This window comes from Myxine glutinosa, chromosome 4, assembly GCF_964187855.1.
Source record: "Myxine glutinosa chromosome 4, kmMyxGlut1.1, whole genome shotgun sequence".
NCBI lineage: Eukaryota > Metazoa > Chordata > Myxini > Myxiniformes > Myxinidae > Myxine > Myxine glutinosa.
In genome coordinates this window covers 55,187,782-55,202,384 of record NC_136264.1, presented here as the reverse complement: position 1 = coordinate 55,202,384, position 14,603 = coordinate 55,187,782, and the positions used below count along the sequence as shown (strand labels likewise).

At 45.9% G+C, this 14,603-nt stretch overlaps 1 protein-coding gene across 9 annotated transcripts in view; it reads right to left on the bottom strand.

Annotated features, from left to right (window-relative positions):
* Nucleotides 1-14,603, bottom strand: part of LOC137413015 (schlafen family member 13) — a 77,089-nt gene that overhangs the window by 28,863 nt on the left and 33,623 nt on the right. For 3 of the 9 annotated variants that reach the window (XM_078775710.1, XM_078775712.1, XM_078775711.1), the window contains exons 3-4: nt 4,384-5,351; nt 2,027-2,128 (exon numbers count right to left, since the gene is read on the bottom strand). In XM_078775710.1, coding sequence (XP_078631836.1) covers nt 2,027-2,128; nt 4,384-5,351 — 1,070 coding nt within the window. The remainder of the gene's footprint in view (nt 1-2,026; nt 2,129-4,383; nt 5,352-14,603) is intronic. The other 6 variants (XM_078775718.1, XM_078775717.1, XM_078775714.1 and 3 more) reach the window with 4 other exon arrangements.

The following is a 14,603-nucleotide window of genomic DNA, read 5'->3' as shown; positions in this document are numbered from 1 at the left end:
TCCCCCCCAGAAAGAACAATCACATGTCCTGGGTTAGTTTTGTAAATAAAAATAGCGTCATTGTAAATAATGCTTCCCACCGTCAGTGTATAGTTTGAAGACCATTCCGCAATTCGGTTAACTGTGGACGTAAGTCTGTTAGGCAGGGTGCAATGGAGCAGCGGGACACATTTATTTATGTTTTAAAACTGTCGCACTCAGGGTCAGGTTAAAAGTAGAGGGAACTACACCTACGTGTCACACTAAATAAAAGTTGTAGGCCCGGGCCGTGCCTAAGAGGAGGAGGGTGCAGTGTTGCGGATATGAGGACTGTATATTTTTTTGATTGTGTAAATTATTATTATTGGTTATTCTGCGCCCCCTGCCTCCGGAGCTGTGTAAAGGTGAAAGGGCATCCCATAATTAGTCCACAAGCATACACGTCAGCCAAATAATAGAATACCCCTGTTTGATAGTTATATCTTATTCTGTGTTTTAGAGTAAGGCTGTGTCTCCCATTAATTGAAGTACTCCATTGCACCAGTGAAAGAGAATAGATCCCCTTTCATTCCCATCCCCAAAATCTCCATTTCCTTTCACATCCCCGTTCGTCATTGCCGAGCCTCGATTGCCAATTACCTCCCCTCCAAAACCACCATTGAACAAGTGCCCGCCCGTCGTCATCAAGGGCGGAGCCAGAGGGTCGCATGACCAACCAGGGCCGAGGTGAGCACACCGATGGGCGTGTCCTGAAGGCCGGCGGCTTGATCGCTAGAGGCGCTATAAAGGCGCGCGCGCAAGTGGCGTGAGGGTCGGTCAGAGTCAGTCAGTGGAGTCGGTGGTCAGTTGGTTGCGTTGGTTGCGGTGAGGAGTCGGTGGTGGTGGTCAGTGGTTGCGTTGGTTGCGGTGAGGAGTCGGTGGTAAAGAGTGAGTGGACCAAGAAAGAGTTGAGGGGTTGGACCAGACGAGTCGGACAAGTCCTGGGAAAGCACGCGACGTCCACAGCAGCCACAACAGCAGCTTGGGGCCTGAACGGCGGTTTTGAGCAAGGCCGTGAAGGAACGGCGGCTGCTAAACGCGCCGATCGTGCTGCAGGACCCCCTTGGACCTTCCTCTCCCTCCAGCCATCCACCTCCTGCCTTTCCACCCTTCTTGTGTACGTGAGTTTGTTTTGTTTGTTCTGTCCCTGGGTTAACTAAGTCTGTATAAGCTAGTATTTGCACTGTGTCACCTGCGTCTTATGTGTTGTAAATAAACTTGATTGCTCCTTTTTGCTTGTGTGTGTACAATAAATCCAATTACTCTTCTGTCCGTCTTCTCGTTTTATTCCTTTTCCTCTTTGCATTTCGTCGTTTTAGTCTTTTCCCAGATTGGGCAGCTGCGGTGCGATACGGCCAAAGTTCTGGGTGAATCGGGTGAGTCGGGGATCCTGTAACGGTCGCGGTTGGACCATCCGCTCGGCCCATCATAACATCTAAACCGCGATCAGTAACAATACGTTTGAGGACGCTGGAGGGGGGATGGAGTGCAGGTGAGTTTCGGGAATGTAGGAAAGAGGAACTGCAAGAGATGGAATTTTTTTTTGGAATGAATAGATTTGGTGAGCAAGTCGAAAACACCCTTTTAAAGAAGAAGAAAAAGGTGTTATCATATACGACAGAATACAGTACTTCAGGGGAAAGTTTAAACATTTTAAAATTTAAGTGAAAACTATCTGGGGAAATGTAGGTGAAACACGTGATCGAAGAGCGAACGAACGAATAAGAACAACGAATAAACGAATCAGAACAACGAATAAGAATAAAGAAGGAAAATATTTTTTTTATTTTTTTTGAGTTGAGATTTTAAACAAGGACGTGTGGGGTGAAAAGACTGGGAAAAACTGAAAGAACGAAACTTGTTGGAAAGGTTGTGTGTGTGACAAGGACTAATCGATTCCATTTTGGTGAAGATCCGGATCCAGCTCATTGAATATTTGAATTGATTCTTCACCATTGAGTGATGTATCGACTGAGTGCTGTTCTAGTATTGTTATGAAATAACTTACGCTTAAAAAAGCCTCTTATTTCTTTCTCATCCAGAGATGTTGGAGTTGTGATGGATTTCAAACTTGATTCAGCAATGGCTTTATTTCTAGAAACTCTGTTGCCTGCAGGAAAACAAGAATTTCTGTTTACATCATGCCAATTTGAATATCAACAATAATACATTTCTACTCAAAGCTCATTCTACAACTCAGTATAAAACCTCTTTAACGAGGACACTTGCAGTTTGAGTGTATGATAAATTTTATTGACACTCCAAGTAAGCAAAACAGTAAAAACCAATGCTAGAGTGTCCTTCACGTCAAGCCGTGCACAAAACCTCTCGAGACGCTCTGCCCCGCCCCTCTATCCCCTGGCTATTGGTTAGAGGGAAACCACAACGGTTACATTCAATGAACCGTTACGACACACCGGTTACGATTCGTTCGATGAATGAACGGGTGCTATCCAGTCTCTTAAAGAGAAAGAACTGCTACAGGAGCTCCCCTTCCCTCCTAGTGAGGGAGTCCATCCAGCCCTCATGGTTTAATGCTGGTGATAAAATCCCGCAGGTGGGCCGGTAGCTATCCAATTCACCTCATTTAAGCCTGGTGTTACCTTAACGGTTAAGGTGGCTGGCTTGAGATATTCGGGTCCTGAGTTTGAGTCCCTGTCGCCGTTGAATTAACACCAAGTAGGTTGACTCAGCAGCCACAGGCTGCACACAAACCACTACCAGTTCGCATTTTCCATCGTCATCATGAATTATTAGAAGTTGGGGATCGACTCTTGACAATTTCAATAAACAGTGAGGTACAAAATGTCCTACTGGCAAAACTTGCTGTTGTAGTTACTCAAACAAAACCAGAATTGCATTCAGCCAAGTGTAAGGGGTGATCAAAGGAAGAAAAATGAAAAGCAACAATGAAGGTGTTCAAAATTTTCTTCAGGCAAATACTAAATAACTTTGCTGAACCAAAGCAGTTTTGTATAAAACTGCAGTGAGTAGCACTTGACTGGTGTGCTTCTGTTCCCCATGAATAACCTTGAGGAAAGTCTTTTTGTATCTGCTTGTATGGTTAGCACAGCCATGCTCACTATGCTGAAAGTATTTCAGCTCAAGGCCGACTGTTGTGGTATGAAACAGCTGTTGGATTGATGATGAAAACACATCAAATTCCATTTTTGCTTTTTGAAATCCAACAAGGGTCCTGGTGACCTCCTCAAGATTACTTGTCATCCACTTTGTTTAAACCTGAAGAGCATTGTTTTATTGTAGTTAAAACTACAACTCTCTTATGTTTATCACAAAACTTTGCCAATGTATTTACTCATTCAGGCCACAAGACCTCATGCACAGCACAAATGACTTGTAGTTTTGGAGAGTATCAGATCTATAAAATGATGATCAATGCTTGAAATAACCAGAACGTTCATTGAACACATCACCCAGCACTGCCTTGGTCGTGATGATGTAAAATGCCATCACATTTTATCCAAGTACTGCTAAACGGAAGGGTTTTGAAAGTGTCAAAAAGGCGATTTGTGTTCTCCAATGTTCACGTATGTAATAAGCCTGGTGTTGGCTTAACGGTTTGGAATGCAGGCTTGGGATCCTAGGATCCTGAGTTTGAATCCTGGTTGGTCATTGAATTAACACCAGGGTGGTTGACTCAGCCTGTCATCCTTCCAAGGTCGGCAAATTGAGTAACGGCTCACTGGTAATTGGGGCACTGCATCAGCGGCACAAACGCGCTTCCAGAAAAATCATGCAACCAGCAGCTACAGGCTGCAAACGAAAAACAAAAACATGTGTAATTGTATCAAAATAAAACATTTTAAATGTCGTAGAAAAACAAATTCCCGAATCTCTCGCTGTTGATGCAGCGTCTTTTACACCACCTTATTGAATACGCAACATTAGTTATTTGTGCCTATTGTTTGTGTCCTTTATGGCGTCCGTAAAACAATACGTTTCCTGTTTGGAATGATTTTCAATTTTGTTTGTTTCCAATTTGTGTTCTAAGTATCACTTGCAATTGAAATGAAGTTGGTTATTGATCATAAACAGACCTGCAGACACAGAAGGGAGAAGTGAACCAATTGCTTAACCCTGCTTTTCACTTCGCGTGCGCAGGTTAATAAAACAGTAATAATAACATGGGGCTGGCAGGATGGCCTGGAGATACACACACCAGCCTCTAAGCTGTCAAGCCTGGGTTTGAATCTCGGCCCAGCTATAAACTGTCATCCTGCACAAATAAGCAATACACAAAAGCAAGCAAGCATTAAATATTTATTTTATAGTTCAGACAAATTGTGCATCATGGGTAATATAGAACCAATTCCTCCCCATAATTCCCCTGGAAAGTGTACAAACCTGGATTGTCGGTATTCATTATTTCCAACCATTCAATCTCATCCATCTGATGAATCTTGCAATCTTTGATTTTGTAGCAAATCGGAGATGTGGCAAAAATGATCTTGCCACTGCGGTTAGGAACATGAATGGCGATGACATATCTATTTTGATTATCTGGCGTCTGATCCACATTAATGAAGTTGATTCTAATCCCCAAATCACCCCATTTCGCATCAACATGTGGCTTAATCCATATGAGCTTGGAAGTTTCATTGTCCAGACAGCCAACGACCTTCTTTTCTTTGTCATCGACACCGATGAAAATGTACCCTCCACCTGAATTTGCAAAAGACGACACATATCGAGGGAGCATGTGTCTTGTTTTGTCAAACGTCTGGCCATATTGTTTGAACTCAACTGTTTGGCTCTCACCGAGTCCACCAAAATGTTCATCAAAGGTAACGGACTTTTTGTTGAACATGGTTTCTGCAGCTTCGTTCTGATGAGCTTTTTTCCTTTGCAAGAAATTAACAACATTGGTGTTTTCCACTTGCTTTGTCTCAGTTTCATTTCGTTCAAACATACCGAGATCGATAGTGCAGAGACGTGGATAACTGTTGTCACCAATACCACAATTCCATGCTGTCACAAAGATCAGCATCCTCGAACCATCTTCTTTAAAATCAAAAAAATCCTTCAACGTCCTGCCAGAGATGAGTTTTATCAACTTTATATCAATGTCTAATCCATGGCCATCACAAGAATGATCGTCTTCCATGTTGAGGATCTTTGCCACGATTACCCCTCCATGTGAATTGAGCAGTATACATGCTGCCTTGACAATCGCCTCACATTGTTTCTTCTTCTTTTTCTTGTCTTTCATTTTATCTCGTGCATTCTCACCAAAAGTTACACTTTCAACAATCTCGATTGTGTCCTCAGGTAATTCTTCACATTTTTTGAATCTCACATCTTCTGCTCTGGTACAGGGGGTGGTGGGAGGTGGAGAAGAGGTGGTGGGACAGGAGAGAATAAGATGGTGAAATCACAGCAATTAACGAATCAGTTTTTTCCCCCCATCTGGCAGGGTATCTAAAAGCATCCCCCTCATTGTACTTTGCATCACGACTTTGAAACAGATACAAACACCCTGATCATGTCATTTATTCTCAATGAAACACTTTCTTGTTCAACTATAGCCAACTCAATGAAAATTAAATCAAAATATTTAATTATTTGAGAATACTTTTCAAAACTATTTCACATGAACTTGTTCACATATAAAAAATCATCATAAGAGGAATTAAAACGAAGATGGTGTCAGATTCCCCATCAATAACACTTTCATTACTCTGACAAGAATAAACATCCTAGAAATAACAAACACTTGTCAAAATGTTGATAATTATGAATACAACAACAACAACAGGCATTTTAAGGCCATTTTCCCTACTAGAGCGGGGGTTAGCCTTGCGGTCCCCATGACAATCTTCTCTATCTTGCCCTATTTTCTGCATCACACCTTGTTAACCGCCTTGCCCGCATTTCTTCTTCCACCATCTTTAGCCAAGTCTTTCTCGGTCTTCCCCGTCCTTTACTTCCTTCTACATTGATTTTTTTTTTTTTTTTTGGGATACAGAATCGAGGCTCGTGAAAGAGCTATCATTTATCACACAAACAAATCAAACAGACAAACAAAAAAGTATATAAAAAGGGGAGCGGTAGACAAGATGGGGAGAGAAGGGGAAGCACATACATACAACATTTGAGAGCAAGCACATCGGGAATGTGTGGGAGGGAGAGGGCTTGGGGGGAGGCAGCGTGGGAAGGGGGGGGGGGAGAAGTATAAAACACAAGGACACCAAGGACTTCAAGGAAAGAAGTTGGTATTTCAAAAACGTGGATTTGGGGTGAAATTAGCGGGGGTAGAAAAGATCAAGGTTTTGGATGGGGGAAGATAAGAGATGTTTGTGAACAGCTGTTTTAAAGACCTGGAGGGAGGAGTGGGATTGAAGAGAGTGAGGGAGTTTGTTCCAGAGGTGGGAGAAAAGAGGAATGAAGGATTTAAGGTGAGCAGAGAGTCTTGATTTTGGCAGTTTAACCATAAGAGGGTTGCAGGTAGATCTTGTGCGACCTGTAGGAATATTTGGGGGACAGAGCCCAGAGAGAGCTGGAGGAGCAAGGCCGGAGAGGAGTCGGTAGAAGACAGAAAGACCACCAACCTGCCTGCGGTGAGCAAGTGAAAGGCCCTCGGAGGTAGCTTCATCGTGGGAGATTCCAATGATTCTGAACGCTTTGGTTTCAACAGCGTGAAGATGAGCTAGGTGTGAGGCAGGAGCACCAGCCCAGAGGGGGGAACACTATTCCATTGAGCTGCAGATGAAAGCCTTATATGTGGTGAGGAGCTCAGGTGTGCCAAGGAAGGACTTCGCATGACAGAGGATGCCCAGTCGGCGACTGGCTTTGGAGGGCAGATTTGAAATGTGGTTTTCCCAGGAAAGATCATGGCAGATAGTGAGACCCAAAATCTTGAGTGACAGAACTTCTTGGAGAGGATTATTCAGAAAGTGGATGGGAGGGTTGTCCAGTCGGTCTTTTCAGAGAGACATCGTAAGAGTGTGAGATTTGTCAGGATTGAAAGACATGTTCCACTTGTTTGCCCAGTCTGTGATTTTGTCCAGGTCTGCAGAGAGTGAGGAGGCTGCAGACTGCCGATCTGAGGGATGAGGAATGGAGCGGCAGAGAGTGCAGTCATCAGCACAGAGATAGAGAGGATTTTCAAGAGAGTCGGAGAGATCATTGATGAAGACCAGAAAAAGCACAGGGCCCAGAACACTGCGTTGGGGAACTCCAGCCTGAACAGGAAGATGAGATGAGAGAAACCCATTCAGGGCCACACGTTGACTATGACTAGAGAGGAAGTCCGCCAGCCATGCGTGGAGATTTTCATGGATACCGAAGGAGGAGAGTTTGGTGAGCAGAGCGGGGTGCCAGACCGTATCGAAGGCACATGATATGTTAAGGTAGACAGCTCTAATTTCCTGTTTGGCATTGAGGACCTCCATCCATTGTTGAGACAGCAGAAGCAGCATGTCCAGAGTAGAGTGATCTGGTCTGAAACCAAATTGATGATCAGAAATCAAGCCATTGGAGAAGAGGAAAGATTTCATATCCGAAGCAATGATGGATTCCATGACTTTGCTGATAATTGGGAGAAGGCTGATTGGTCTGTAGTTGATAGGATCTGTTTTTGCACCTTTTTTGTGTAAAGCGGTGATATTGGCTGATTTCCAAGCAGATGGCAGATGACCTTGAGCAAAAGAGAGGGTGAAGAGAACAGAGAGAGGGAGTGCACGAGCGGAAGAACAGGATTTTAGGACCCGTGAGCTGATGCCGTCAGGTCCAGTTGCAGAATCAGAGTCGAGGGGTGACAGAAACTTTTCCACCTTGTCAGGAGGAAAGGACACAGAGTGCAGGAGCAGATTTCCATCACTCTTCTCAACCAGTCACTTTCATCCTTCCTCAACACATGACCAAACCATCTCAAACTGTTTCTCTTCACAGCATCAATCACAGGCTCTATTCCCATCATCTTTCGCAATTCATCATTTGTCTTCCTCTCTCTCAACGATACTCTACACATCCACCGAACCATTCACATTTCCACCCTTTCCAGCCTTCGTTGCTGCTCTATGTACATTACCCATGTCTCGCTCCCATAAATCATAACACTTCTCACACATGCAGCATACACCTTTGCCTTCAGCTTCAACGACACGACACTCCCCTCCTCGTCAGCACGCCACTCAGTTCCCGAAACTACTTCCATGCACATCTCACTCTAGCAGCCGTTGCAGAGTCTGATCCACCTTCTCCATTCAGCATGTCTCCTCGGTAACAAAATGTTTTCACACCTTCCAGCTTCATGCCGTCTCCAAGATCCAACTCAACATTTCCTCCATCTGCAGCTCCCTCTGTGCACACCTTGCACTTCAATGTAGCTGCCACACTGGTTAATGACCCTCTCAAAACACTACATTTTTGATGAACCCACTCAGCGCACATTGTACATTGAATGGAGTTCACTCCAACACCCTTCCTGCACACAGCACACGGCCACTTCCCAGTTCTTTCCACCTCACCACATGCTTTACCACTTGCCATCACCTTCGTTTTTCCGATATTCACCTTCAGACCCTTTGTCTCCATACATTCCTTCCACTTGTTCATCTTCTCCTTCAGTCCATCCATACTTTCTGCAATCAACACCAGATCACCTGCATACAACAACTCCCACGGTAAACCCTCCTTTACGTTCCGAGCCAGCACCTCCATCACAGCTACAAATAGTAGTGGACTTAGTACCGACCCCCTGATCCACTCCCGCCTTCACCTCAAACTTACCACTGTTCCCGTCCTTCGTCCTTACAGCTGTGCGCGCTCTTTTGAAAATAGCCATCACTACTCTGATCAACCATCAATTGATAATTATGAATGGCCATCAATAATGCATTGTCGTGCATTTAGTGTGTGCAATGCATGAAACACAGAAGTAACGACTCGAATGACACTCGGTAGAGCGCAAACATCCACCAGGCTGAACAGATTACGTTTTGTACCCCACTGATAGGCCGAATCTACACCCGTACCGAATCAAATTTTAATCAGCTTGTTCTTGTCACCTAACCAACTCATCCACCAAGTTATGTCATAACACATCCACAACATTTTGAAATACTGTATCGTATCATGCTATAGAGTCGGTCGTCGCTATTCGTGGTTCCGCTATCCGCGGGTTCTGCGTATTCACGGTTGATTAAATGCGACTTGTTTCTCTATTCGCCGAAAAGTGTCCCGTGGATTTTTTTTCCCGATTCGCGGCCGTGTTCTGCGAATTCGCGGTTTTTCAGGGGCGCAAAAATTGTTTTTCCACGAGCCGCGAGCTTGACACATTTATAATACCAATCTTTCACCAACCAAACTCATCGGGGCGGTCACGGATTTTCGAAGCTGTTCCACGATCTTCGCGCACGCTCGAAGCTAAGTCATTGTCACATTTGTATTCTTGTCTAAACTGTTTATCTTACGTGTGTGTACCTTTTAAGTGTCCCTCGGAAATTTTATCGGGGTTAATCTTTCATACCTGTAAAAAATAGTCGAGTATCTCGTGCCGCGCGCGGCCACGCGGCCTAGTTGTTGAAGCTTCCGACCTGGAGGCTTGGTTTCTCTCCGGGCATCCAAAGTGGTTATTTTTTCATTCGTGTGTTTGTCAAATTTCAACTCGTTACTTTATCGTCCATGCTTTATTGTTTGTTTATAGTTAGTTTTGGTTTGAATTTCCTGTAACTCGTAATTAATTAATCCTGTTCTGCGCCTCGTGTGCGGCCTTGTACCCCTGTCGGTGTTTGTTAACTTAAGTCCCCTACATCATGTTTTGCTTGGCTCTCAGTTTTTCCCTTCTACACCGAACGTAATACTCTCTGTCTAACGTTTTAAATCCCCACCCCACCCCACCCCACCACCCCCCCCCCCCCAAAAAAAAAAAAAAAAAAACACATTTATTTTTCCTTTCTCCACGTGTGCCGTTGTCTCATCCTGTACTTTCTGTCCAGGTGTATCGCGGTGCTTTTCGCCCCGCCCCCATTATCTCCTTGCCATCCACCTTTTGCCCTGTTCACGGAACTCTGGTGGTCCCTCTCGGCCCTCCCCCCGTTGGTATTTTGTGCATATAAGATTGTTCACGGTTCTGTTTAAATATTATTTTAAATATGTTTACCCTTTCCCCTTCAGTGGTTTATTCAGTGGTATATTACAACACGCTGTTTTTCTTCCTATTTAAAAGGCTTTTCTCAATTTCCTCTCCAACTCATTCCACGTCAAAAAAAAGAAATTCAATATCTTATACGTCTCCCTCACTACATGGTCTAAATTCACATTCATTCCATCCCTCCTCCATCGTTCTGAATCGGATTGCTAACTTGAAAATCACAACAAACCCAATTTGTTATCAATGTTCGTCTTTCATTAATCATCCACTTTCTAAACTCCCCTCTTGCCCCTCCCCTCCAAATCCCCCCCCTTGCACCTACACTCCTAAACTACCCCCTTTCCCCTCCACTCTTAAACTCCCCCCTTGCCCCTCCACTCCTGACCTCCCCCCTTGCCCCTCCCCTCCAAATCCCCCCCCTTGCCCCTCCACTCCTGAACTCCCCCCTTGCCCTTCCCCTCATAAACTCCTCCCTTGCCCCTCCCCTCCAAATCCCCCCCCTTGCCCCTACACTCCTAAACTCCCCCCTTGCCCCTCCACTACTAGACTCCCCCCTTGCCCCTCCCCTCCTAAACTCCCGCCTCACTCCTCCCCTTCAAAACTCCCCCCCAACTCCTCCCATTCAAATCTCCCCCCATACCATTCCTCTCAAATTCTCCCTCCTCCCCCCTCCTCAAAGTTGCCTCCTCCCCACCTCGTCTCCCTTCTATCTCATGCCTCCACCCCCCCCCCAACCTTCTACTGTCCCATGCCCCCCCTCAAACAACCCCTCACTCTGCCTCATCCCTTCACCACCAAACCTTTCATCCTCCTCATCCTTCCCTTTTTTGGAACTCTTCTGTAATCTCTGACACACTATCAACTGCTCTCCCTACCTCCCCCTCTCATCCTTCATCTTACCCTACTCCTCCCCTCCCCTGTCCTGTACCCGATGCTCCCCCTCTCTCTTCTTTAACGGTATGGACCTCAAACATCCGGGGCCTTCGCTCAAACCTGACTGATCTCTCCATACAGGTTGCTTCTGACAATCCAGACTTGATCTGCTTAACAGAGACTTTCCTCCTTCAAGATGTCTCTGATTCCTCAATATCTCTTCCTGGTTACTCCCTCTTCCGGTGTGATAGACCTGCGCCTCGTCCTGGTGGTGGGGTGGCTATCTTTATCAAAAACTCTCTTCCTCATTCTCCTTGCACTGCCCTCTCTCCTCCTCACCCCCAGGAGTACCTCTGGCTACGGGTTCCTCTCCGCTCCCACCTTTTGTTCATATGTGTTCTGTACCGTCCCCCAAACAGTGATGACTCAATTTACATTTCACTCTCTGACAACATGGACCAACTTCTATCCACTCATCCCAACTCTCTCTTCCTCATATGTGGTGACTTCAACTGTCATCATGCCACCTGGTTGGGTGTGGGTTCCTCTCTCACCAGTCATGGAACCTCAGCAAAGGACTTCTGTGACTCACTGGGATTGACACAATCTGTCAATTTCCCGACCCGGATCTCAGCCAATGGAGTTTCTTCTCTTCTAGATTTGGTTATGACAAACTTCCCTGCTAATGTCTGCTGCTCTTCTTCTGCTCCAATCGGTTCTTCTGATCATGTGCTTGTCAAAGTGGACATCTCTCTGGCCATTCTCAGAGAGCCTCCTCAGCGTCGAAGAGTCTGGCATTTCACTCAGGCCGACTGGGACGGGCTTCAAGCAGCCATCAATCGTCTGGATTGGTCTCCCATCTCCACTGCCTCTGACATCAATTCTTCCTGGGAATTCTTCCAAAGCAAACTGATCTCTCTCATGCACAGATTTATCCCATCTCGTCTTCAGTTGTCTTACCCTTCCTCCCGTCCATGGTACACCGAATCTTGTGGTGAGGCAGTTGCCCTGAAACAACTTGCCTTTGCCTCTTGGAAGGCTAATCCAACTGAAGGCAATCTCAGTTCCTTCCACCAAGCTCGGAACAAGTGTGTGTCTACCCTCAGGAGTGCCAGGAAGCACTATCTCTCCTCACTCAAGAACGAACTCTCAAACCTGTCTCCTTCCTCCAAATCATGGTGGCGTCTGGTCAAATCCGTTTCTGGTGTTTGTTCCCCCTCCATCCCCTCCCTTACCTCAAATGGCCACACAGTTGACATCGCACGTGACAAAGCCGAATGCCTCAACTCTGTGTTTGCCTCAAAATCTTTAGTCCCAAACCCATCTCTCTCTGTTCCCACCTTTCCCAGTCGAACCCAACTGCTCCTGGACTCTGTGTCCTTCTCTCCTGACAAGGTGGAGGAGTTTTTGTCTAACCTCGACTGATTCTGCAACTGGACCAGACGGCATCAGCCCACGGGTCCTAAAATCCTGCTCTGCCGCTCTATCTCACCCTCTCTCTGTTCTTTTCACCCTATCTTTTGCTCAAGGTCATCTGCCAGCATCCTGGAAATCAGCAAACATTACCGCTTTACACAAAAAAGGTGCAAAAACAGATCCTTTTAACTACAGACCAATCAGCCTGCTCCCAATTATCAGCAAAGTCATGGAATCCATCATTGCTTCGGATAGGAAATCTTTCCTCTTCTCCAATGGCTTGATCTCTGATCATCAATTTGGATTCAGACCAGGTCACTCTACTCTGGACATGCTGCTTCTCCTGTCTCAACAATGGATGGAGGTCCTCAATGCCAAACAGGAAATCAGAGCTGTCTCCCTCGACATATCACGTGCCTTCGATACGGTCTGGCACCCAGCTCTGCTCACCAAACTCTACTCCTATGGTATCCATGGAAATCTCCATGCATGGCTTGCGGACTTCCTCTCTGGTCGTAGTCAACGTGTAGCCCTGAATGGATTTCTCTCATCTCCCCTTCCTGTTCAGGCTGGAGTTCCCCAAGGCAGTGTGCTGGGCCCTGTGCTTTTTCTGGTCTTTATCAATGATCTCTCCAACTCTCTGGAAAATCCTCTCTATCTCTTTGCTGATGACTCCACTCTCTGCCGCTCCATTCCTCTTCCCTCAGATCGGCAGTCTGCAGCCTCCTCACTCTCTGAAGACCTGGACAAAATCACAGACTGGTCAAACAAGTGGAACATGTCTTTCAATCCTGACAAATCTCACACTCTTACTATGTCTCTCCGAAAAGATCGACTGGACAACCCTCCCATCTACTTTCTCAACAATCCTCTCCAAGAAGTTCTGTCGCTGAAGCTTTTGGGTCTCACTATCTGCCATGATCTTTCTTGGGAAAACCACATTTCCAAGGTGGCCTGCAAAGCCAGTCGCCGACTGGGCATCCTCCGTCGTGCGAAGTCCTTCCTTGGCACACCTGAGCTCCTCACCACGTACAAGGCTTTCATCCGCAGCTCAATGGAATACTGCTCTCCCCTCTGGGCTGGTGCTCCTGCCTCACACCTAGCATGTCTTCACGCTGTTGAAAGCAAAGCATTCAGAATCATTGGAATCTCCCGTGATGAAGCTAACTCCAAGGGCCTCTCACTCACTCACCGCAGGCAGGTTGGTGGTCTTTCCGTCTTCTACCGACTCCTCTCCGGCCTTGCTCCCCCAGCTCTCTCTGTGCTCTGTCCCCCAAATATTCCTACAGGTCGCACAAGATCTGCCAGCAAGCCTCTGATGGTTAAACTGCCGAAATCTCGGCTCTCTGCTCACCTTCACTCCTTCATTCCTCTTTTCTCCCGCCTCTGGAACAAACTCCCACACTCCCTTCAATCCCACTCCTCCCTCCAGGTCTTTAAAACAGCTGTTCACCACCATCTCTTATCTTCCCCCATCCAAAACCTTGATCTTTTCTACCCCCACTAATTCACCCCAGATCCACCTTGTTTGTAATTCCAACTTCTTTCCTGGTAGTCCTGGCAGTGTCCATATGTTTTATGCCTCTCCCACCCCCTTTCCCATGCCTCCCCCCAAAGCCCTCTCCCTCCCACAGATCTCTCGATGTCTCCATGTCTCTCGGTTCCTGCTCTAAAATGTTGTGTTTGTGTCCTTCCCCCTCTCTCCCCATCTTGTCTACCGCTCCCGATGTTATTTGTTCTATGTGTCGGTTTGTCGGTTATGTGTCGGTTTGTCGGTTTGTCTTTCTGTGTGATAAATGTTCGCTCTTTCACGAGCCTCGATCTTGTATACAAAAAAAAAAAAAAAAAAAAAAAAAAAACCATGCTTAAAGCAGCTGGACATACTTATGCAAAAAACATCTACGAGCAGTGAACTTGACCTGTTTCTTTATTCCCTGCCGTGTGCTTCGTGTTTTCATGGCTTTCGCGGCCGCAACTTTTAGCCGCATTATAATCGAGAGCTTCGTGGGATGTTCCACCGGCTGCTTAAACTAGTCAACCCTGCGAATTATAGAATGAAAACGCTTCATTGAATCTTTTATTGAAATTAGCAGATACATTCAACATGGCATCATCCGATAACGTACTCCACAAACAATGTGCAGAGTATTCACCCCTCCTGTGGCTGCCCACAATGCCCGCA